At 41.3% G+C, this 22,370-nt stretch overlaps 1 protein-coding gene across 1 annotated transcript; it reads right to left on the reverse strand.

Annotated features, from left to right (window-relative positions):
- Positions 1-903: 903 nt before the first annotated feature.
- Positions 904-20,996, reverse strand: vwf (von Willebrand factor). Its single transcript, XM_030731278.1, has 53 exons — positions 20,889-20,996; positions 20,683-20,734; positions 20,379-20,522; positions 20,009-20,111; positions 19,686-19,894; positions 19,323-19,444; positions 18,142-18,361; positions 17,927-18,049; positions 17,734-17,845; positions 17,597-17,643; positions 17,359-17,495; positions 17,087-17,225; positions 16,674-16,774; positions 16,381-16,576; positions 16,088-16,303; positions 15,066-15,312; positions 14,859-14,953; positions 14,499-14,650; positions 14,304-14,407; positions 14,086-14,224; positions 13,833-13,967; positions 13,104-13,250; positions 12,877-13,017; positions 11,749-11,847; positions 11,497-11,653; positions 11,036-11,203; positions 10,763-10,898; positions 10,280-10,589; positions 8,639-9,788; positions 8,448-8,552; positions 7,732-7,875; positions 7,506-7,649; positions 7,219-7,383; positions 7,058-7,104; positions 6,776-6,953; positions 6,338-6,579; positions 6,059-6,248; positions 5,605-5,946; positions 5,264-5,502; positions 4,946-5,048; positions 4,778-4,849; positions 4,327-4,431; positions 3,989-4,194; positions 3,758-3,907; positions 3,558-3,674; positions 3,056-3,236; positions 2,646-2,686; positions 2,438-2,554; positions 2,044-2,142; positions 1,796-1,924; positions 1,543-1,582; positions 1,345-1,442; positions 904-1,185 (listed from the first exon to the last, which is right to left on the reverse strand). Exons 1-53 carry the CDS (start codon positions 20,892-20,894, stop codon positions 1,000-1,002), a joined length of 8,547 nt encoding a protein of 2,848 aa, XP_030587138.1. The 5' UTR covers positions 20,895-20,996; the 3' UTR covers positions 904-999.
- Positions 20,997-22,370: the final 1,374 nt, after the last annotated feature.

Here is a 22,370-nt window from a genome sequence, read left to right on the forward strand (position 1 = left end):
CGTGCGTGTTTGTAGGCCAAGAGTAAAAAGGTTTACAGCTGACCCTTGAAACTGGACCTCGGCTATATCTATAGGCTCTAAGATGACAATGAAAAAAGTAAAAAAAAAAAAAAAAAATGATTCCGTATGTGGCAGCAGACAATCATTTTCTGTTTCTATTTAAATGCATATATGAGTGTGTGTGTGTGTGTGTGTGTGTGTGTGTGTGTGTGTGTGTGTGTGTGTGTGTGTGTGTGTGTGTGTGTGTGTGTGTGTGTGTGTGTTAATGTGAAGCAGCATCCAAAAGCTCAATACTGATGATATGAAATGAAGAACTTTTCCTAGCAGTTCCAGCTGCAGCCACCCAATGATGAGCATTTCTCAGTGGTAGAGGAAAAGCCAAAAAAACCAAATTAACCCTAAACATATAAAAATACATATTTATTTTTCCTGTTATTGAATGCAAAATTTAAAACTGTCTCCCCTGAGTATAATACATTGTATTTTCAGTATTCTTGGAGTACTGATATCCTGAGTGACTGGGGGTAATTGTATGTATCATATGCATTTTGGGGGTAGTATAAAGAGCACTTGAAGAGCAGCATAATAAGCTATTTCTTTATTGTATGTGAAAGTGTAACCTGTCAGTTAGCTAGTGAGTAAAGGTAACTCAACCCATGTTACTCATTAAAGATACAGTAGCACTGAATAAAATCAAATACAGCAAACACCCAAGTGTATTAGTTGTATTTTTTGAGCATCTACCTCTAATGTTTTAGACTTCACACCTGATTAAAATGCATTAAACAACAACCCTGGGAAAGACTATATCAGACAAACCAGACATTTAAACAAAGCAGGAATGATCAAATTACAACAAAACACAAAACATGATGCTTACAGAAACTGGTAAGTTTGTTTTATTGCTATTTTTCAAAGTAGAGGTTTTATACAGGTACATTTGCTTGGATACAACAAAAAAGCATCAACTTTTTTTTATCTCTGTGTTCCTCTCACTCTCTAAGTGCAGTGTCTGGAGAGACAGTCACATTTGGTGACAGACAGAATGGTGTGGTGGCTATGAGTGCCATTGGCACACACGACAGGAACACTGAGAGGCTCTGTCTCTACTGCAGCGCAGCATACACACTCCTGCTCCACAGCAGCCTTCTGCAGGGAGTACATGGACTTACTGCGACATTTGCCCTGATAGACAGAAAGATAGACGGATGGAAGGATAGCAGGGAGACAGAAAGGACAGAAAGTATGAGTGACAGTGTTATGATTTCATTTAAATTTGGAGGCTAATCCTATTGGGGGGGGGGGATTTAATCATTCTTAAATGTGTGTATGTGTGTGTCTTACCTCACAGTAGTGCAGGTCTATCTGGTTCTCTGACTGGCAGTCATCCACCTTGATGTAGTCAAGCCTTCCCACTGTCCTTCGGCACTCTGGCTCCGTACCTTCACACACACGTCCAGACACACACAAACAATTATTAAAATCCAAACTTCTACATTACAATAAAAGTACTAGTCTTGCAAAGAGCACAGCTCAACTCACACATCTCACAGCAGGTTGTTCCAATCTGGCTGACTTTTCCCTGGAAAAGATGCAACAGGAGAGAGAATGTTATATAGATTCCTGGCAGATAGAAAAATATATATATATATATATATATATATATATATATATATATATATATATATATATATATATATATATATATATATATATATATATATATATATATATATATATATATATATATATATATATATATAAGGGAATACTGCGAGATAGCTGAGAGTTTTACCCCCTGGTTCAAGCAAGCTTGGCGATTAAAAGGAGGGCAGGCAGTCACTCTAGTCTGCAGCACAAGACTTCCTTTATCATTTACTCCACATGTATACAACGTGCAACCATCCTCACTAGTCGTATTGACCTGAAGGAACATGATACACACACACACGCACTTACAGTATGTAGATGCAAATACTGCAACTTGCACAGAATAGTATAATAAAGTATGGTATGGCATCATCTAGTGTGCAAAGCACTTACGTTCACACTGATGAGTTTTCCATTTGGTTGTTGAACAAAGCAGGCAGTGGGAACACAGCGACCACAGCAAGCACCTTCCTCCTCCTCAAGAGTGTATCCCTAAAAATATGGAGGGTACTTGTGGGTATTCATTTAGCTAGGAAGATATTAGGAGGTCACTACTGTAAATACAAAAACATGAGCTTGCCTGGACAAAATAAATAATTTCTTATTTACTTTTGTGAATAAAGGGAATCGTGGAAAGATGATGTGGCTACAGTTTAATGATGAGCAGGGAAGGAATGTGGACAGACAATTAAAGAATCTGGATTTTTTTTTTAATGTATTAATTAGTTATGATGAGGATGAGAAATGACAGTGGTTACAACATATAAAATAACCTGATGATGGTTACCATGGGGCAAGAGGAACAGCTCATTTTCCTACAGGACAGTTCGTATTTCCTCACTGGGCCATCCACCACCCTGCACTGACAGTGTGTACATGCATCGACCATCAGCTGCTCCCCTGCCTGTACAAATACACATACAGTATAAAACACAAAACATTTCCAAAATCTCTTTCTTATATGAGAGCAGTTGCTACTTCTCTGAATGACTTACCCCTATCACAGTGTGGTTGAGAACACAGGCATTCATAGGAGCTGTAGAGAGAAAATAATTTCCATAGTCATGTTAAACAACAACAATCTCCAGTTTGTTTAAGGTCAGATCAGGATACCATCTATGGGATGACACCAGAGTCATCTGTTGGACATGCACTGCAACTACAACTTGCTATGAAAACACTGTGTGTATGATTTGACTAAAGGCAAAGTTAGATGAGTGCAAGCTTGATGATTCATGCATCATTTGCTAGTCGAAGGGCAGTTTTCTAACCTGGAGCACCAGATTTTCTATGTGCCTCCTGCGTAAGTCTGTGTGTGTGTGTGTGTGTGTGTGTGTGTGTGTGTGTGTGTGTGTGTGTGTGTGTGTGTGTGTGTGTGTGTGTGTGTGTGTGTATTTGTGTTTACCACAGTGGCAGCTGGGACAGCAGTCCTCAGTGTCACAGCGTAACTCAGTCCCCAGTGGGCAGGATGGAGTATCCATAACCGAGCAGTTGACATTTGCAGCAGAGATGAACACCTCATTCCTGACTTTTATACAGTGATGCAAGACACATTTATTATCTGGGGATTGCCAAACCTCACCCACCTGAAGACAACATAGAGATGAGAGTAAAATAAACTGAAAGAAGAGAACCTGCAGCATTAACAACATAAGTTTTTGGTGTTTTTCATAGACAGACAGACAGACAGACTTCCTGAAGCATTCTTTATGGCAGCAGGATTGAATGAGCTCTGCTGTCTCTGTAGTGTGGAATGGAGAGAGTGCAATGGGTTGTCCATGATGGGGAGCAATTTGCTCAGTGACTTTCTGTCCTTCACTGATTCAAACGCCTCTAGGTTGATAATTACTCAGCACTAATTATTTGCACATACAGTTCAGGCATGTCTGAACTCTACACACACATACTTGTCTGAGCTTTCCACTGATGAGTGTGTCCCCTCGCATCTCTCCCCCTGACTCCACACAGCTGCTTGGTATGCACTTTCCACAGCACTCTCCTTCTAATGAAGTGTATGTTGAGCCCTGAAATACATAATAAATATATAGGAGCGTATCAATATAGACGAATAAATCAAATGTGCATCTTTGCTGTGTGTTAATCTCACCAGAGGACAAGTCTGATCGCAAACAGGTGGTTTACACTGAGCAGTGTGGAGTGATGTGTCTTTGTCCTGCTGTTCAGTGCACGTGCACTTCTTACACCCTTCCTCCCATTCACTCCCCACTGTGTGAACCACTCCTCCAACCACACACACCTGGAGACATAGTGGACATAAATCTAAGCAGACAAACAACAAACTTATTGCACTGAGATTTGAATCCAAAAATATACTCACATTATCTGGCAGGCAGTTGGTTTCTGTGCAGCCACAATCATTGGTAGTGGAGGACACAGTGAACCCAATGGGACAGGTGTGGGTGGAGTTCTGGCAGTTGCAAGCACATTCAAACACATCGCAGCACTTTGTCTTTCTGACCGACAGTTGGCGATGTGGTGGACAGTGGGGAGGAGCTTGAAGAAGACATTCTTCCTTTTTGCACACTGAGACAAAAAAAAAAAAAAAAAAAAAAAGAGAGATGAATAGAGTTGTGTCAAAGTGTGCTCTGTTTCATGTGTGCATTTGCCAGAGTATAGCAGATCCGGAGCATCACAGAGAATGTCTAAATGACCTACCACACTCGTGTATAGGCTGACATTCCCCAGGGTTTTTCAGGACCACAGATTGACCATCCTCACAACGAGGAACCTCAGGTAGGTCACAGTTCACTAGATCACAAACTGGAAAGTGATAGTGTGAATCAGTGGCACACATACTATAAATTTGGTAACAATATACATTTGGTATACAAAAATAAGGGTAGATACTGAGGAATGAATGAGGCGTAACTGTGGAATTTTCACTACGTCAGAGTTGATCATTTGGATCATAATAATTTAATAACTACTGAGTAAGTATTGCGTAATTATTCAGTAACTGCCCACACCATCTCGTAAAATTGCTCTTCATTGCAAATAGAAAAAAATTGACCTTTTTCTCTTTTTTTTACCCATTAGCCTGAAAATGAAAACACTATTAATGATGCTGTTTTTTTTGTTGTTGTTGTTTGTTTGTTTTTAAACATACCACACTCATACTCTGGGCAGCACCTGGATTCTCTGTTTCTTCTTAGGACTTCACAAGGTCCGCACACTGGATCTACAAACAGATACTGGTGATTAGTTTTTTTTTCTTCTTCTTTAGCAACACTACAAAAAAAATAGCAAAATAAGGAGTGACAGAAGCGGTTCTAACTTGTGACATCATTGCACGGCCGGGCAGTGCAGTTGATCCGTTGTTTATCCAGACACATGCAAATCAAACATGGGTTCTCATCTGGTACCCAACTCTGCATATACTGTACAAACAGAGACAAACCAGGCTCATTTCATCATGGTGCACTTGGTTATATTAGAAATCAACACTAGAGGGCATTCAAATCATGTTTTATTCTCTAACCCTTAAATGTTTGCCTGATAATATTCCAATAGAACGTCTTGTAAACTAAGGACTTGATTTTGCATGAATGCCTCTTCGTGCATTAAATCACATTTTTCTTGTTCTGTGTCTCACCATATATGAGTGTCCATGATGATCTACACACTGTCCACATGCTTCTGGTGGTACACATTGCCCATGATGCAAAACTGTGCCTCCAGCACAGAAACAGCCTTCAGTAGGTGTGTCCATACAGGATGACTCGTTACTCCTAGCAACCGACCAGTCGCCTGGCAACGTCTGTATGTTACCACAGTCCTCCACACACCCTGTCCGACATGCATCATACTCCATGGAACTCGGACACTGCATTGCTGCAACACAGGACAGAGTTAAGTTTAGATCTAGACTCAGGTGTCAAAATGCTGCCACTGGACTGGAAGGTACACTCATCTGCAAATCAAAATATTACTTACGGCAGAGGTGAGGGCTTCTCCAGTCCACGCACACACCTCTTTGTCTACAGAGGCGTGCATAGGTAGAAATTAACTCACACACATCTGACTCCTCACATGCCTGCTCCTCACACTTGGTGAGGAAAACCTGGACAGGAATATATGCATGGCATGGTTCGAACACCTCAGAACGTAGAGCTTGACATCCCATTGCTGCTCTGGACACGCACACCGCCCTTCGTCTTGGCAGGCACACACCGTGATCTACAGCCACAGTCCAGTCTAAGATGAAAGCTGGTTGGTCGTTGGTTGAGCTTCCATTACGTAAAGAAAGGACATTCACCTTCTCCTCCCCACAGCCACCTGACAATGATATTTGGGGCAATTATCAGAATAAAAAGGAATCAGAAAGCCACAGGGATTTTACATGCTGACTTTTTTCATAGCTTTGAAGTGGGTTCTATATTCCTGTTACCACAGAGTCCAGCAGTGTGCCCGTTGGTAGTGGAGCTGAGCAACGTGATGGTAAACTCATTGCTCTGAGGAGTGAAAGTCAGGACGTAGCCATGATCTGATTTCAGCTGCAGCATCACTCCTCCATAACGCACCAGCTCCAGACCGGCGTGCCGCCACGGCAGTGTAAGCTCTTCCTGTTCAATCATGGCCTGCTCAAATAAACATATACACAGGGAATAAACAAATCTTTATATACCTTTATTGCAGACATCCTAAACAAGACATATAGACAACTTACCATCATGTCATCCTTCAGCAGCACCTTATTTGGTCCATGGATCACCTCCATGGCTTTCATGCAGACTTGGTTGTAATTTGATGAGTCTTGACAAGGTCCAGTGTGGAGTTTGACCTCTGACCCTTCACTGATGCCTCTGCTGACAGTGAGAAGTGTATAGGAGCACAAACCCTCCCCATCCAGCCTAAGTGCCAGGCCGTCAAACCTGACTACATGGTTGGTAGAGCTGCCCATACACATGCCTATCAATACACACAAGGCAGGAGGAAAAGAGTGTTTGTACTGGAGCCAGAAACATGTGATCTGTTAACAGTCAGTATAAATAGAAAGAAATGTTAGCTCCCGGCATTCAATGTTAGCAGCAAGTACACAAATGGTGTGAACTTTATATAGATAGTCTAGATCTAAGAAGCTTTTGGATCCTTTGTTTGTACGTACAAGGGCATTCCCAGTGGCAGCTGCAGGCCTCCTGGACTTTAACAGGTGGCATGTTGTTTCTGCAGGCTGGCGGCTCCAATCTGTCACAGCTGACTTTGTGATTCTGTACTGTCACTGACCCACTGGGGTGGCACAAGACAGAGTGACAGCCATCCTCCAGCAGCCATGACTCACCAGGCTGAGGCACATAGACAGAGAGATACCCAATTTGCTTCAAATAAATCTTGCAAAAGGTTACACTAATGCTGTACCTTGCCTTTAACTCCAGCGGACATTATTCACCTTTCTCTCATTTCCATTATCATCAACACACACTCCTGGTGGACCAGCTAAATTAAAAAAAAAAAAAATCAATAAGACAGCACATAACATTTCCATTAGTGTCAACTTTTATCATCACTATATAATGAAGATTTACTGTATGTGTCTCTGTCTGTAAGCACCTCTGCAGATTCTCTCTGTGTAACTCCTGTCCAGAGTTAGCAACATCAGCAACTGATCAATGCTCCTCAGATGGAGAGTGTTTTCTTGGTTGCCCTGGTGACCAAGCACACTAAGTTCACTCTCGTTATAGTTTGGTCCAATCCCAATCGGGAACACTGACACACCTGAAGGAAGAGACTCTTATCAGTCAAGCTACACCACAGGTGTGAGAGAGAAAAATGAAGGGTGGAAACATGAACTGAACTTTTTACTGAGGTATCAAATGTCTTAACGATGATTTACTTACCTGCTGCCAGTGCCTCATTAGCTGCTTCCCTAACATCATCAGCTGATTTGTCCATCACCAGCATCACCACAGCCTTAGCTACACCAGCTCTTCCACCACTAATTGGTGAGATGGATGTCTGCACAGCAAATCTCAGGGCAGACCCTGCAAACAGTGAGAACAGTCAGTGCATGTGATTGTGCATCTGTCTAAATGTATGCACATATTAGTTTAAGAATCCCTTTACCTAGTGCAGGGGCTGCAGGTGTCCTTGTAGGAATGCTCTCCACCTGTCTCAGGAGGTTTGATTTACTCTGTTGATCATTCCATGTGAATTCTGCTGTGATGCGGTCTCCATACTGAACAACACTCACAAGAGTGCCATTTGGCCCTGCACACATACAAACACGGAGCTGACTGTAGAAAGCTGTTTCTTTAATAAGCATCAGTAACATATACTGCACATACCTCTGTTTTTTTTGTTTGTTTGTTTGTTTGTTTTTTGTGCATGTACTATTTTCAGCATCAAATCTTGTAAGGGAAATATTTAACAAAGTTCTTTTTTACACTGATGCAAAACAAAGTTAAATATGCAGAACATAAAGATCAAATGATGATTAATTGTCCAAATGTGAGCACACAGCTGTTAGTAATTTTCCACTCTGCTGTTGAACTCAAAGACATTGTCCTTTGAAGTTGAATATAATGGCAAAAATATTTTGACCTAAAAGGAATAAACTTAACATGTAAAACCATCATATCTTCAGTAATTGTATTGTTCTCATGGAAATGTAGTAATTACTGAAATTTGCAAAAAGGTGTTTTTCTTAGAGCCTATTTGACCCTTAAACATCTTGTTTTGTTTTTTTTTTAATAACCTGCTAAAGAGAGATTCATTAAAAACAGAAAGAATGTATAATAATAATGAAAAAGAGCTACATTCAGGGGCTTCATCACACCTACCTATGTCAGCATTATTGATAAAAGTTTTAACAAATGTCTTCATGTCCTCAAGCTGCTCTCCAGCCTTTAAGAGGAACAGCACATCCACAGGTTTGTTACACGGCACTGTAAAAAGATAAGATTCCAAATTAATATTGGCTAAGACTTCCCTGTGGACTGTTTGATGAAAATAAGTGAGTCTGTCATTGTACCTGAGAGTGGCAGGCTGGCATGTGTTGGGACAACTAGGGGTGGCAGTGTAGGTGAGCGGGGCCTGACTGTGGAGCGTGTGATATTGACTATACGGTGGACCACACTTGTTAGATGGTTGTAGTCCTCCACCATGACTGGGCGCTGAGGAAAACTGAATTGTAGCAAGTCAGTTTCATGTATCTTTGGTCCAATACCAATAGGATACACATGTGTCTGGACGCTGGTAGATGGTGGGCGTGTTACTGTGTCAGTGGGTGGGTTTTCTGTCACGAGGAAAACCAGCTGAGGTGGGGCAGGATGAAGTGAAGGCTGGACTGTAGCCATTTCTTGAAAAGTAGAGATAGCTGCTCCAGTGTTTGTCTTACTACCACCCCTCCAACGAATCTCCCTCAGGCGTTGCAGCAGGACGGTTTTCTGCTGCCTTAGCTCCCACCGACTGATCTCCACAGTGACTGTCACTGAGTATTGGATCACCGTGATGCGAATCAACTCCTCCTCCACCAGCTTTGAGATAACTTCTTCCATGAAGAGGAGTGACTTGTTAAAGTTTACTTCACCAACAGCATCAGAGCCTTCTATGATAAATGTTATATCTTTGGCTGGCAAAAGAAAAGATGGCGATGTGGTAGTGGGAGACAGGCCAGACAATGCTGTTGCTGAAGGAGTGTTGGGGAGGTGCTGTATGGGTTGTAGAAAAACTGGGGAAGTAGTGGTTGTGGCCCTGTGAGGTTTACCCACTGTGGTCTTTGGTGCTGGAGGTTTTGCCACCTCAGGCTCCATCCCCAAAGTGCAGAGGTAATCTGTCAGCTCTAGCAGGCGCTCAGGCAGCTCACCTGTGCTACTCAGCACATAAGCCCTGTTATCAGGATTGGCCTTGGTGATTTCAGTAATTTGTCCCATGTCTACCCCAGGACCTAGTGCCAGTGTCAGGGTGGTGATGGCCTTCTTGCGGAGCATCTTTACAATGGAACGGATAGGGCGAGGGTTGGCACTGGCCGCCAAGATAATGGCAACGCGCCCAGCATTCTCACGCTTGTTCTTGTCATAGATGTTGATAGCCAGATATTTGACAGCCTCATCCATGAAGGCAGCATCTCCTCCTGTGTAATGAAGCTCACGCACAGTCTTCTTAAATATCCACTTCTGAACCTACAGGCATGAAAAAGCAAGGTAAAATAGTAGATCAACATGTAGTCCTTGAATCAGTTTTAGTGAGTCAACAAAGCAGTTTTTTTTTAAGCAACATTCGATCACTCATTATTATTTAAGCCATGCTGAATCCACTTGCTTTCTTTTACATTTTAGTGTCCACTATTGTGGTGAATTTTTATAGTTGTTTGCATACATTTATTTTTTCTAGTATATTAAGTCGGTCTGGATTGACTACAGCAGAAATGACACATTATAATCTGTTATAAAAAGTGAATTACTGCAAGTTAGTATGCCTTACACAAACCTATGTGTTACAACTTGTGTCTTCCTAAAGAGGTGAACACACCAAAACTTTGCCCCTTGATAGAGACAGTTTTTGTTAGGATTGGGAGAGGAATTTTGCATATTGCACCTTTATAGAATACTGCGCATTTTTGCACAAAATACACATTTGCTGAGTCACATGTGTGCATTATGTGTTTAGCTACCTGCAGATCATAGGTTTTGACTCCAGAGTGGTAAAGCAGCACTGTGGCTCGAGTGTGAGCCGAGCCCATGCGGAATCGTTCAACCACCCCTAGTATGAACTGTTTGGTAGCTTCAAATTCATCTTCACTCAGAGCTTCGGAACCATCCAATAAGAATGCCAGATCCATGGCACGGTCACATGTGCCCTCAGGCATCAAGGTGGTGAAGGGAAGCGTTGTGAAGGTGCCATAAGTGGGTGTTGGTGTGGGAGTTGAGAACATGGAAAAGGAGCTACAAGCTTCACAGCTTAAAGTGTTGTTGTCACAATGACTATAGTAAAGAAAAACAAAACATCATAAAATCAAATTAGAAAGCATTCATTACCAAATGTTTGGTTACCAGGATAACCTCGGTTCTCTGAAAATCAAGTAAGGCATCGCACTATGAGAAGCAGAGAACCAAAAAATTCAAACTCATCAGGGAGTATTCTGATTGGGTATTACCATATTTTGCAGTGGTCGGGGTCATTGTGATTCAGGATGACCTTGTTCCCGTGGGAGATTCTTTGACCCTCATGCATACACACCTGACACTGAGAGGGATCTACACATCGCATGGCTACCTCATCCAGGAGTTGTCCTAAGAGCATCAAGGTAAATGTTAAACTCACCCAGAAAATTTGCATTTTTGTATAAGAATGTTTCCTCCTATATTTGCACAGTATGTAGATATTGAATGTATTTGTGCCAGTTGTATATACGGTTATTTGTTGATACCTGGAGGACAGTAGGCATGACAGCCTTCCACACATGTGAGCGAGCAGTGGAGGGGATCTGGATGCTGGCAGGTGATTGGACAGGCAGGACCACAGGTATTATACCTCCACTGGCATAACTCCTCCCCTACACCTGGGATCCTAGGGTTCAGCTCCTCACAGCTCAAGGCTAGGGAACCAGAACACACAGTCATTTCACTTGGCTAGAATAAAAAAATGATTCTGCATTTGATAAGTTTATAGTAATTTTGATTTTAGACTGCTGCTAAAAATGTTATCTGTAATTCGACATTCTCAGTAAAATCATGACTTTTATCACAAAAAAATGCAAACGCCACTTGAATGACAATATGTATGTGTTTTCTTTGCTTGATGAAGAAAATTCTGATATTTCATATGGAGTTCTTTCATTTGTATTTTTTGTTAGCTTGGTCAGGCAGTTATGACTTATTTTATACTCACGGCAAAGATCATTTGATCTCCAGCTGATGAATACACCTCCCTCTGAGCAAGCCTGCGCATAGGCCGCAATAACATCGCAGAAACACTGACAGTCACCCACTGATGGACAGGAGCATGCTGCCTCCACACACATCTCTACATAAGGCTCTGCATCCACCTACAGACACACAGGCAGTGGCAGAGGGAAAAGAGCATAAACCTATCAATCCATGTAGTTTCATCAGACAGAGACATGCCTGTAATTGCACTCACCTGGCTGTTGCATTCCTTAAAGAGGGAACCGGTGAGGATACGGCATGACTGCTCCACTGTTACCAATTTGACAATGTTGTCACTGCAAGGAGCGGATATCTATGCATACAAAAAAAAAAACAAGCAAATTGTGTGATAGTGTTTATCTCTTTTTCAAAGTACTGTAAAATGTCTCTATCTATTCTGTACCAGTGCAGTATTGCAATATATACAATGTACTGTATGTATCAACATACTTGATTTAATTGTAATAATATTTAAATGCATGTGAATGATTTATTTTAGTCCTTACACCACTGTGAGCTTTAGGCTGCAGAGATTTTCATATAGATCAATAAACCCACTCTGATCTCAATACTTTTCTAATGTTCCTCTGTGGGATACAATGAATAACAAATTACTATAACATGAAAAAATGTCAGTGAAAATTTCTTGGATACATCACAGTGTGACAACTGTTTGGATTAAAGAGTTTAGCTAATCAAGTGTAACAAGTCTGGAAGAAACGCTGATGTTGAAAGAAATCAAATTATCAGTGCTGCAAGCACCACAGTCATGGTGAAGTATAACTCTAAGAGATACATCTAAATATTAGAGCCCAAAAGACATAGGATTGTAAGGATGATACTGATATTTAATGATTAAAAAATCTGATATACAGCCCAATATTTTCTTATTTTAGACACTCAAAACATTAACAGATTTCCCTAAAATTCAGTTATTCGGGAGTCCTTTTAAGATGATATGACAATGCAGTTTAAAAATATACTGGTTTTACTGTCACAGCAAGTAATAGATTACTCCTTTACACTCTGCCTTACTCTGCTGAGATCAGCTGGTTGTGTTTGTAGCATTTCAAAAACGTGTTGCCAACAGGGAGTTGCAGAACGCCCTCTGGTGGACAAATTGTGCACCATCAACACTCATAACATGGTTGAAGGGCGCTGGTAAATTATTATTTACCAGCGGTTATAAATGCTGATACCGATATATTGACAAATAGCTGATATTGGCTGATTATAATGGTTGGGCTCTGCTAAATATTAAAAATAATAATTAAAAATAAAGCTAGAGAGAAAGTGTTACTTTGTCCCTTTAGCAAGCTGACCCTTTGAGACTAGACTTTACCTTTGTTATATCGGCACAGCTAGGAATGACCTTCCAGGAGTTCCCAAAGTGTGAAGCATCCACCTCCAGCTGGTGGTTACTGCTCATCAAGTCATTGTTCACATTCCCATCAAAGTTACCACACAAGCCGCACACCCGGCCCTATACACAATAATAGTTTATATTTTTTATTGTGAATAAAATGAACAAGGTTCATGCCGTTAGAATTAGTTGTAATACAACAGTACCCTGTAATCAGATGAGATGTGAACCAGGAGGCGGGTTCCCTTATCCCAGCTGAGGGAAATGTGTTTTCCCAGCAGCAAAGTGTAAAAGTGACCAGATTGGATAATCTCCACCTGTGAGCCCTGTGGCACTGGCCTCTTCATCTTCACCTGAAAAACAGAAAGATGATCATTAGTGGTGCATCTGACATACTGAGTGTGTCAAGTCTGAAAAGCTTACAGTTTGACTAAGTCCATTCTCAGAGTATCCAAGTAAAGCAGAGCACAAGTTATGAATGTACCAAACAGAGACAAAAATATTTTAGTTGTATCGGATTGGATTGTTAAGCGAAAGATACTAGGCAGTTTGTTGTCATCAACACAGAGTACATGCAAACCTAGCATATATTTGCCCACAGGTGACAAACTGTACTGCTGATATGTCTAAATTATGAATATAATGTTTCAAGACCACTAGAATGCATTTTGTGAAGCAAAATTTAGCTGCAATTTTGAATGTCTGTCTTCACAGATTTATTCAGGTACATTAGATAGCCTCTACAAACAGTAGAGAGCTTAACTGTTAGACTTGTTCACCTCGTAATCATAATTCATAAATCACAAGTCTGACAACTTTTTCACCTCTGCAGTGACATCGTGTTTTTAAGTTCATGTGGACTTGGCACTGATTCAATAAATCACTTAATTAGCTTCATGTGTAGCCATGAGTCAGAGTAGATGTTTGTGTGTTACCTCTCCATGCTGCATTATTATTAACCCTCCCTGGTAGAAGATTGTGACAGCTTTTGCACAGCGGTGTCCCACCATTCCACAGGCCTCATTCTCCACCAACACCCTGAAGGAACCCTCTTCTCCATTACACATGTCCTATTGATAGTGAAAGTAGAAAAAAGATAGGACAAGAATAGATTTAATAAAACCAGTGCATGTACTCTATAGTCTGCAGTTCACTTTGAAGCCCTTTTTGGATCTCTCAGTCTCTTACCTGGGCTAGGACATACTGGCAGAGGCCAGGGAAGGAGTACTTGAAGCCATCAAAAGTGATGTAGTGCCCTTCCCCCACAGTGTGGCACACACCATCACACACTTTCTCTGTGCAGTGCCACTTCCTGTTCTTGCACACACTGCAAAACAGGACGCCTGCTAAGCAAACACAGTGCAGGTATTCCTTTTAATGAACAAATGTATTAACAGTCATTTTACCAAGTGTTGCAGTCCACAGAGATGGTCTGTCCTGTTGCATATGGCCGGTTGTTATGGTAACAGGGACACTGCTCCGGTGTAATGCACTCTCTTCGGTGACGCACCTGAAATCAATTTGATAATCAATCAGAATGTTTTACTTTAAACGTTGGCTCATTTATCTACAGCACGCACACAATATAGCAAACCACCTACAGTGCCGGGTGGACAGAGGCAGCCAGGGATGCAGGCAGGACTGACACAAGGCAGATCCAGATTTTGGCAGGTTCTAGCACACTCCAGACCTTTTTCTCCGGCATCACATTCTGCACGTACAAGTGGAGGAGGGCACTGAGCTGACCGTCGCGCTGCATACAGGAAATAAATGAATAAGTAAATAAATAAACATGCATTTCAAGGTTTGTGACAAATAACAAACATAAGACCAAAGAGACACTGACCAAATTGTTCAGGGTTCAGTAAATAATCAAATGAGAAATATGACACTGGCTGGGAATGTTTGAAGCCCTGATCCTGAAAAAGATTTGGGGGCTCCTCTAAAACACTCAGTTATACCTCTGGACGGTGCTGAGTCGTCATCATAGAAGAGGTCAGAGAGCGATGAAGTCGTTTCAGTGGAGCTACACCGCATGGAGCCCTTCTCACAGTAGCTACAGTCACAAGCAAAGACAAGAAGGCAAAAAAATTTAACAAAAGATAAAATAGTAAACCCAACAATTGTTTAAAGTTTAAGGTTGTTCATAAGCATGCATAGTCACTGACCAAATACTGTTGTGATCTGCATAGACATCATTAGGCTGGTAAAGCTGTCCATCATGCAGGCAGGTACACTGGTCAGCTGTAACACATTCGCCTGAGGAACTCAGGTATTTCCCAGCAGGACAGAAACAGCCCTCCTCACACACCCTCTCCCCCTTGCAGCCAGCCTCAGCCCCAGACAGAGAACGGCATGTGCGGTCACACATGCTCCCACAGGCCTCATACACCTGCCCTCCAGTGCACTCCAGCGCTGTGAACAGCATATCAGGAGAGGATTGGTGATTTATTCCCATTAAACATTACATTAGGGATATTGCACTATTGTGCTTTCCAGCACTGATGCACAAACAGGGTCTACATGGAAGCATTATCAAAAAATAAACGGCACTCTCACGTAATCTATAAATATACAAAACACCTGGATAAGAGTGCTTGTAGAATTAGAAGCTGTGGAAAAATAAAATTCAGCTTTAGCTCTTTGGTCACAATCACAAAAGTATTTTAGGAGAAAAAAAAATGGCACCATGCAAGGAAAGAAAAATCTTGCCAACATGGAGGTGGAAACATTCTGCTTAGTATAGAAGACAGTGGCACAGGAAACACTGCACAGGAAAAGGGAAGAATAGTTTCCAGTAAAATTCTGCAAATTCAATCAAGTAACTGCAATAAGGCAATAATCCAAAGCAGTCCTCAAATTCAGAAAAGACTCAAGCTTTTAGAGTTATGATTAGTCTCTGATCTAAACATCACTGAAAACCATAGCTCTTGCAGAAGATATGCATATAAAATTATCTGTCTAAAAATATTGCAGAAAATGAAGTGATCAATAAAAAAAATGCATACAAATTCCTAAATAAGTCACAAAAAGAGGCTACTGAGTTCACAGTGTATGATTCTTCGCCATGTGTTTTGCATGTGTGTGTGTGTGTGTGTGTGTGTGTGTGTGTGTGTGTGTGTGTGTGTGTGCGTGCGTGCGTGCGTGCGTGCGTGTGATCAACTGTAAATGAGTTCAGTGTAAAGGTTACCACAGAGCGCGGGGGACCTCCAGTTGAGCAGCACTCCTCTTGCCGAGCAGGCAGCTGCATAGGCAGACAGAGCTGAGCACAGGCACTCCTCGCCGTCCTCACACGCACACACATCATAACGACAGAACTGCTGGAACGGAGCCGGATTCACCAGAAAGTGGCACGGACTGAACACGTCTGACATCATCACTGCACATGCCTCTTCTGCAAAACGCACTGAAAGGTATCGTAGGATTGGTGTTGTGTGATTATTGGGGTTATGTCTACGTCTATGTCTATGTTGGTGTGTATACCTCTTTTTGGGTTGACGGCGCATGGATCCGTTTCATGTTTGTGAAGGGGTTCACAGTCTCCGTTGATCCTCCAAGCCTGGCCAAAAGCCTGAGGACCGGCCTCAACTAGTCCAGAACCGGTCAAAAAATCATCACCTTGGTTACCATTGTAGTTACCACACAGCCCACACGTCCTTCCTGCCCATTGTGGGCCCAGCTATGGAAGTAGACAAAATTCAGCACAGTTGTTTCTTCATCCATTCACACAGGGATCATTGCAAAGAAACATCTTTAAGATATAAAACTTCTTCAACCTTTAAAAGCACACGGCCTCGCCCATCCCAGTCCAGACGAAGGTCCTCGCCAAACTTTACACGTACAGAAGACTGAACAGATCTCTGGATGTGCAAATGGCCTGTAAAATGGCACACATGGAAAAATGGCTGGTTTCAATTTAAGCAAGTACTTAACAAATTTGTGCTGACAGAAATTATTACAAAACAATAACAAGAAATTGTGTTGATAAAGACATTATGATTTATCTTTTAATGATAATTAGATGCTTTCTTCTCTATAGTGTCACAATAAATGTTTTGCTATATAGGTTGGGAGTGAATGTGTTGTCACTGTCATAATGAAATATGACAGATATGCAGCCTTCTTGTAGGTATATTTCCTTATCTAATATGCATAGAGGGTCTCTGAAATGCAGTCCAAAGTAGCATACCATGACGCATTGGGGTCTGGATGTCCATGCTGTTGACAGAAACAATTCCTCCATGCTTCAACTTGACTGTCATGTCTTCCAGAGAGGGCAGACTGAGTGTCACTGAGCGTGTGCACACAGCATCTTGATCATCAGCACACTGAAACATAAAAAGCAACCAGAATGCTATAAATGATGAACAGCTGGCGACATGGGAGTGAAAGAATATCAACTGGGTATTCTTTGTGTAATTGTTGTCTAATAAGTATAAGAACAAATTTCAATTTTTTTACCTGTACATTCTCAATTATGATAGAAAACTCATTTTGTGGGCAGTCCTTTGCCAACAGATACTGACACTGGCCAATGAAGGTAAAGAACTTGTTGTCAAAGGTCTTGAAGTGAGACTGGCCAACAACCAAGCATTCACCTACACACAGACAACAAGAATACGATGCCAGAAATGAGGCCTTTATTTCCCAGATGAACATATTAGTGAGTGTGTCGAGTATTGCTGCATATCTCTCTCACCGGGGCAGCCTTCATTGGTACATTCCCATGAACCGTGACGACACACACTGCAGAATAGAGACATTTGTTTGAAGGATGCATATATCATATGCAGCTATTTCTGTGTCTCCATATTTGTGCCTGCATTGTCCTCTCACCAGATGTTGCAGTCCTGAGAGATTGTGGATCCTGGTGGGAAATGCCGTCCCATGTGTGCACAGGAACACTGGGATACCTCAACACAGCGATTACCATCCAAAACCTTGCCAACTGAAACACACACGCATGCTATGTAACTACTAAAAACAGCAAGGCAGAGATAACAGTTAGATATAGTGAGCGAGGGGTTACCAGGGCACGTGCAGCCATCCACACACTCTTCCTTGCAGACCTCCTGGATGTTGAGGCTATGGCAGGTTGTAGAACAAGACTTGGTGCATTCACTGTACTGCATGCCAATTGGACATTTGGGGACTTTACAAGCACACACACAAAAAAAAAACACATATAAATAATTAATGTCATGTTATAACCTGCTATTATTTTTCAGGAATTGTCAAACTTACAGCACTGGCTTTCCTGCGGCCAGCCGTGAAGAAGTATCCCATGAGCATGGCATGCACGAGCATACTCCAGCAGGATTGGACAATAGCAGTCTTCTGCCCCCTTTTGATCACAGTGGCAGGCCTCCTTCTGACACAGCAACAGGAATGGCTCGGGAGAGACCAAGTGGGCACAGTGGAGAAACACACTAGAGGTCTGCAACATATTGCAGCTGGACAAAATCTACAAGCAGGCAAACAGGCACAAAATAAGTTCTTTAGCCTTTAATCTGTGAAGTTAGATAAATGGTAAATAAAATTAACAAATTAAGCAACCTCATGAAAAAGGAAGAAAAAGGAAGAGTGGATTAACAGCTGGCGAGTTAAAGCTGAAAATGGCCATAATATCATAATGATAGAAACAGGATTTTGGAATAAAAGTAAATATCCTTCTCTATAATCAGTTACAGAGAGAATATATATTAGTCTTGCAATTGCTGAAGGAGATGCTGATGGCATCCTATGGTTTCACACTAACATGAAATTTGTACAGTTTTCTCACATGTGGGTGTTTGTGATGAACAAAATGTTCTTTTTGAAATCTAACGGATTTTTTTCATATCTGCCCGCCAACAAAGAATACACCCGCTACAGAGCTGCAGTCACACCTGTCAGATCTGTCTGCTCACCAGCTGTTTGTTTTTTAAAGAGACTGGGCTCTCTTCCCATTTGGAGCATATTGAACCTTAATACTGTATATGGAGGGCAAATCGCTCTATGAAAAAGGACAGGTATATTAAAAATGCCAAGTCTTTCTCAACTTTTTAGCCAAAGATCTGACATAATGTAAAATTTTTAAGTCCATTTCATACCTTCATAATGAAAGTTAAATGTAGGGACAGAAATGGGCGGGTAATAATATGGAAAGAGTTTGCAAAGGAAATTATTTATATTCTAACTTTAAGCAGACATTCATTTGACATTTCACACAATTTATGTATATGCAAAACTGACTGCATAGTAACAAAAGTAACCAAATCAAATTATTGTACAATAGACACAAATAAATACCGGGTGCTGTTGGAGACACAGGTGCTTCATCAGGAAGTAAACTATTGTGAACTATCTTTTTTTATGATTTTTATCTACAGTAATGAATGCTTACTATGTAGACGTGTGCATGTGTACGTTAACTGTCTTCTCACCATGGAAGTTTCTTTTGTTGCGTTACAGGATTGGGAGGGATTTAGGACATGCTGACACGTCTGATCAGCTCCCTTCACTGCCCATGAATTTGCAAAGTCATAAGTGTCCTCTGTTAGAAATCCTGAAAAAGACACAGACACACACAAAGAGACACAAACAAGTTGACAGATTTGTTCTTAATCTCATCCTACCACAACTGTGCCTTTTGCTTTCTTTTACTTTGTTATCTTTTCCTGTGCTCAGTTGTTACTCTTCCTGCTTTTGAGTGCTGGTGACTCAAACCATTTCCGCTATTCCAGTAATAATGAACTCTCCCTAGATTCCCTCTCGCACATCTTGTGGACCCTATAGCGTGCACGTACCTTCCTGAGCAGTATATTCATCAGCCGTCATAGAGTTGAAGTTGCCACAGAGGCCGCAGGTGCGGTTTGTATGCTGTTTGGTCAGTGTCAATGCAATGTTGGCTGCATTGTCAATGGTAACAGTGAAGCCAAACTCCTCACTCCAGACCTTGTAAAAGCCCAGCTCTGAGCCCACAAACACAGAGTGAGATGCATAGGGCAGTGACAGTCTAGGAAAAAAAAAGAGAAGACACACATCAAACTTCCGCAGAATCAAACTAGTGAGGAACTTTCATTATTTATGCACACATACTTAATGTTGAATGACAACTCTATTATGCTACCTTTTTTCTCCTTGTGAGAGCCGACCATCTACAGACAGGCGCAACTCAAAGACATCCCCCAGAAACAGTGTGACTCCAGTTCTTTTGCCATTTTGAAAGTCGCCTGCAGATTCAAAGCACATTTTGAACACGCTGTTACTACTTTGTGACACTGCTATGGCACACTTAGGCAAACAAGACTCTAGTTTATTCTGCATAAAATTAAAAGTGAGGATGAATTAGTAAACAAGTTCCAAAATCCAATATATTGCTACAAATATACATATCAAAGTGGCAACACATAGCACACTAAAATACAGAAGATAAGCCTTGCACACCATTAGAATTCAAATCTTTTTGAATCTCTTTATTGAATTTGAGCGTGACTCACCAAGCAGCGTGAAGGAATGATGGCTGCAGTCCCCAGCCAGAAGGTAGCTGCAGTCGCCAGGAAACTCATACAAAACCCCATCGAATGTGTGAAAGTGATGTCGTCCAAACAGACTGCATCTCCCGGTCATACTTGCCACGCAAGCTGGACAAACACACACACAGAATACAACAATATGCAAATGTGTGTAGAGGTAGAATTATAAGAGATTTCACATGAAACATGTCACACAGTCTATAAGGATGTGTCACTTTTGGGTGTAAGGCTAAAAATGAATCTGGATGTTCTCTAATATAATACTCACAAATCAGCTGCAGAAAGACACAAATTCCTCCAAAATGTCTCTTCATATACACCTGAAACACATATATACATATATATCTTCTGACTTTCATCATGGCTTATACTGATACCATTATCGTCTGATGTGTGAAGATTATTTAATTATTTTGTGTGCAATATTAGGCCTGTTTCAAAACCCCCTTTCTTCTAAACTCCAGGTAGTCCTACCTCCATGGCTCCAGACTCCAGAAACAGCAGGCACAATCCTAAATCACCACGCAGTCAGGACATTATAAAGTAATGTGATGGTCAAGGATCGGCTATACTAAGAGGACCTTCAGCCCCACTGGAAGCTCTATTTTATAGCAAAGACTACACCCAACCCAACTTTCATTGGCTTTCTCTAAAGACCACTCCCATTGCCAGGTTGTGTCAAGAGGGGAAGAATGCCTTTCTGTCCACAGCTTGGTGCCTGCAGACTGACACCATCAAACACATTCAACAGGACAATGCCAGGATATGCCTACTGATCGCCTGGATGAGTGATTAGTCTACACATTCGTATCTGTATCGGTGCCAACCCAAACAATTATTGTGGAAAAAAACACTTACTAGAGCAATCTCACGCAATAACACTGCTTTGGTAGTGCCTCGTGCAAAAACACACACATCTTAATGGTGCCAAAATTACAGACACATAGACACACAAACACATAATGGGAACATGTGCTGATCAGCACTCTCAGGTGGAAATTTGTATTATCTCTGGAAAAAGGACAAAGCCGAGGAAAGAGAAGAACATTTTTACATTTTCTGATTTGAAACCTGTGTCACAGTGTCACAATCTCACTCTTTTCATGTATGTTGGCTAATTGCGTGATGTTAGGATCAGGGTCTGTGAGGACCATACTAACTGACTGATCTGTTTGATGTGTAACAACGTAAACATCCAAAGCACCTAAAACATTTGTACAATATGTACAAATGCACATACTGTCCCGAGTATGTCCCGAGTTGAGATGAAATTCACCTCTGGAGGTAGCCAAAGCATGTGGAGGCACTTCACAGGCTCTTAACACCCATAACAAACCCACACAGACTTTCATATTCCACCTGATAGACGATGTCTAGAAAAAACAACAAACAAACAAAAAATAAACATGCAAAAGAATTTTGGTGGCTTTTTAAAAAAAAAAATCTTAAGTCTCTAAGAGAGCTACTATGCACCATCAACTAGATCTAGATACTGGAGTTTTGGAATAGTTGTTTTTAATATTCAGCTACCCCTGCATTTATCCTGATATGACAAATGAAGAAATTAGATTTCAAAACAATCTATGTCAGCACACTGAAACTGATGCAACAAAATGAAACTGAGCCATAAGCAACATCTGCAAATGTGCTCTCTGATGTGCCTGAATGTCTTCTGTATAGCACAGCTCTGATCTGATAAAATAACCTAACTGAATGGTCATGCAGCACCTTAAATAGGTACTGATATGTCTGCATGTTTAAGGCACTTTTGGGAATGTTGGTTATCCAGCAGAATTCATGGGGTCTCTCACATTCTAATAAGTTGTCAAGTCTACAGGAGTACAGTTTAAAATGTTGATAAAGTCACCAGTAAAGTGGGTTTTTTACTTACTAATAAACCACCAGCAAAATGAGTCAGTCCAACCATGGAAATGAAGACTGACATTATTAAAATCT

The sequence above is a fragment of the Archocentrus centrarchus genome, chromosome 6, assembly GCF_007364275.1.
Source record: "Archocentrus centrarchus isolate MPI-CPG fArcCen1 chromosome 6, fArcCen1, whole genome shotgun sequence".
Lineage (NCBI taxonomy): Eukaryota > Metazoa > Chordata > Actinopteri > Cichliformes > Cichlidae > Archocentrus > Archocentrus centrarchus.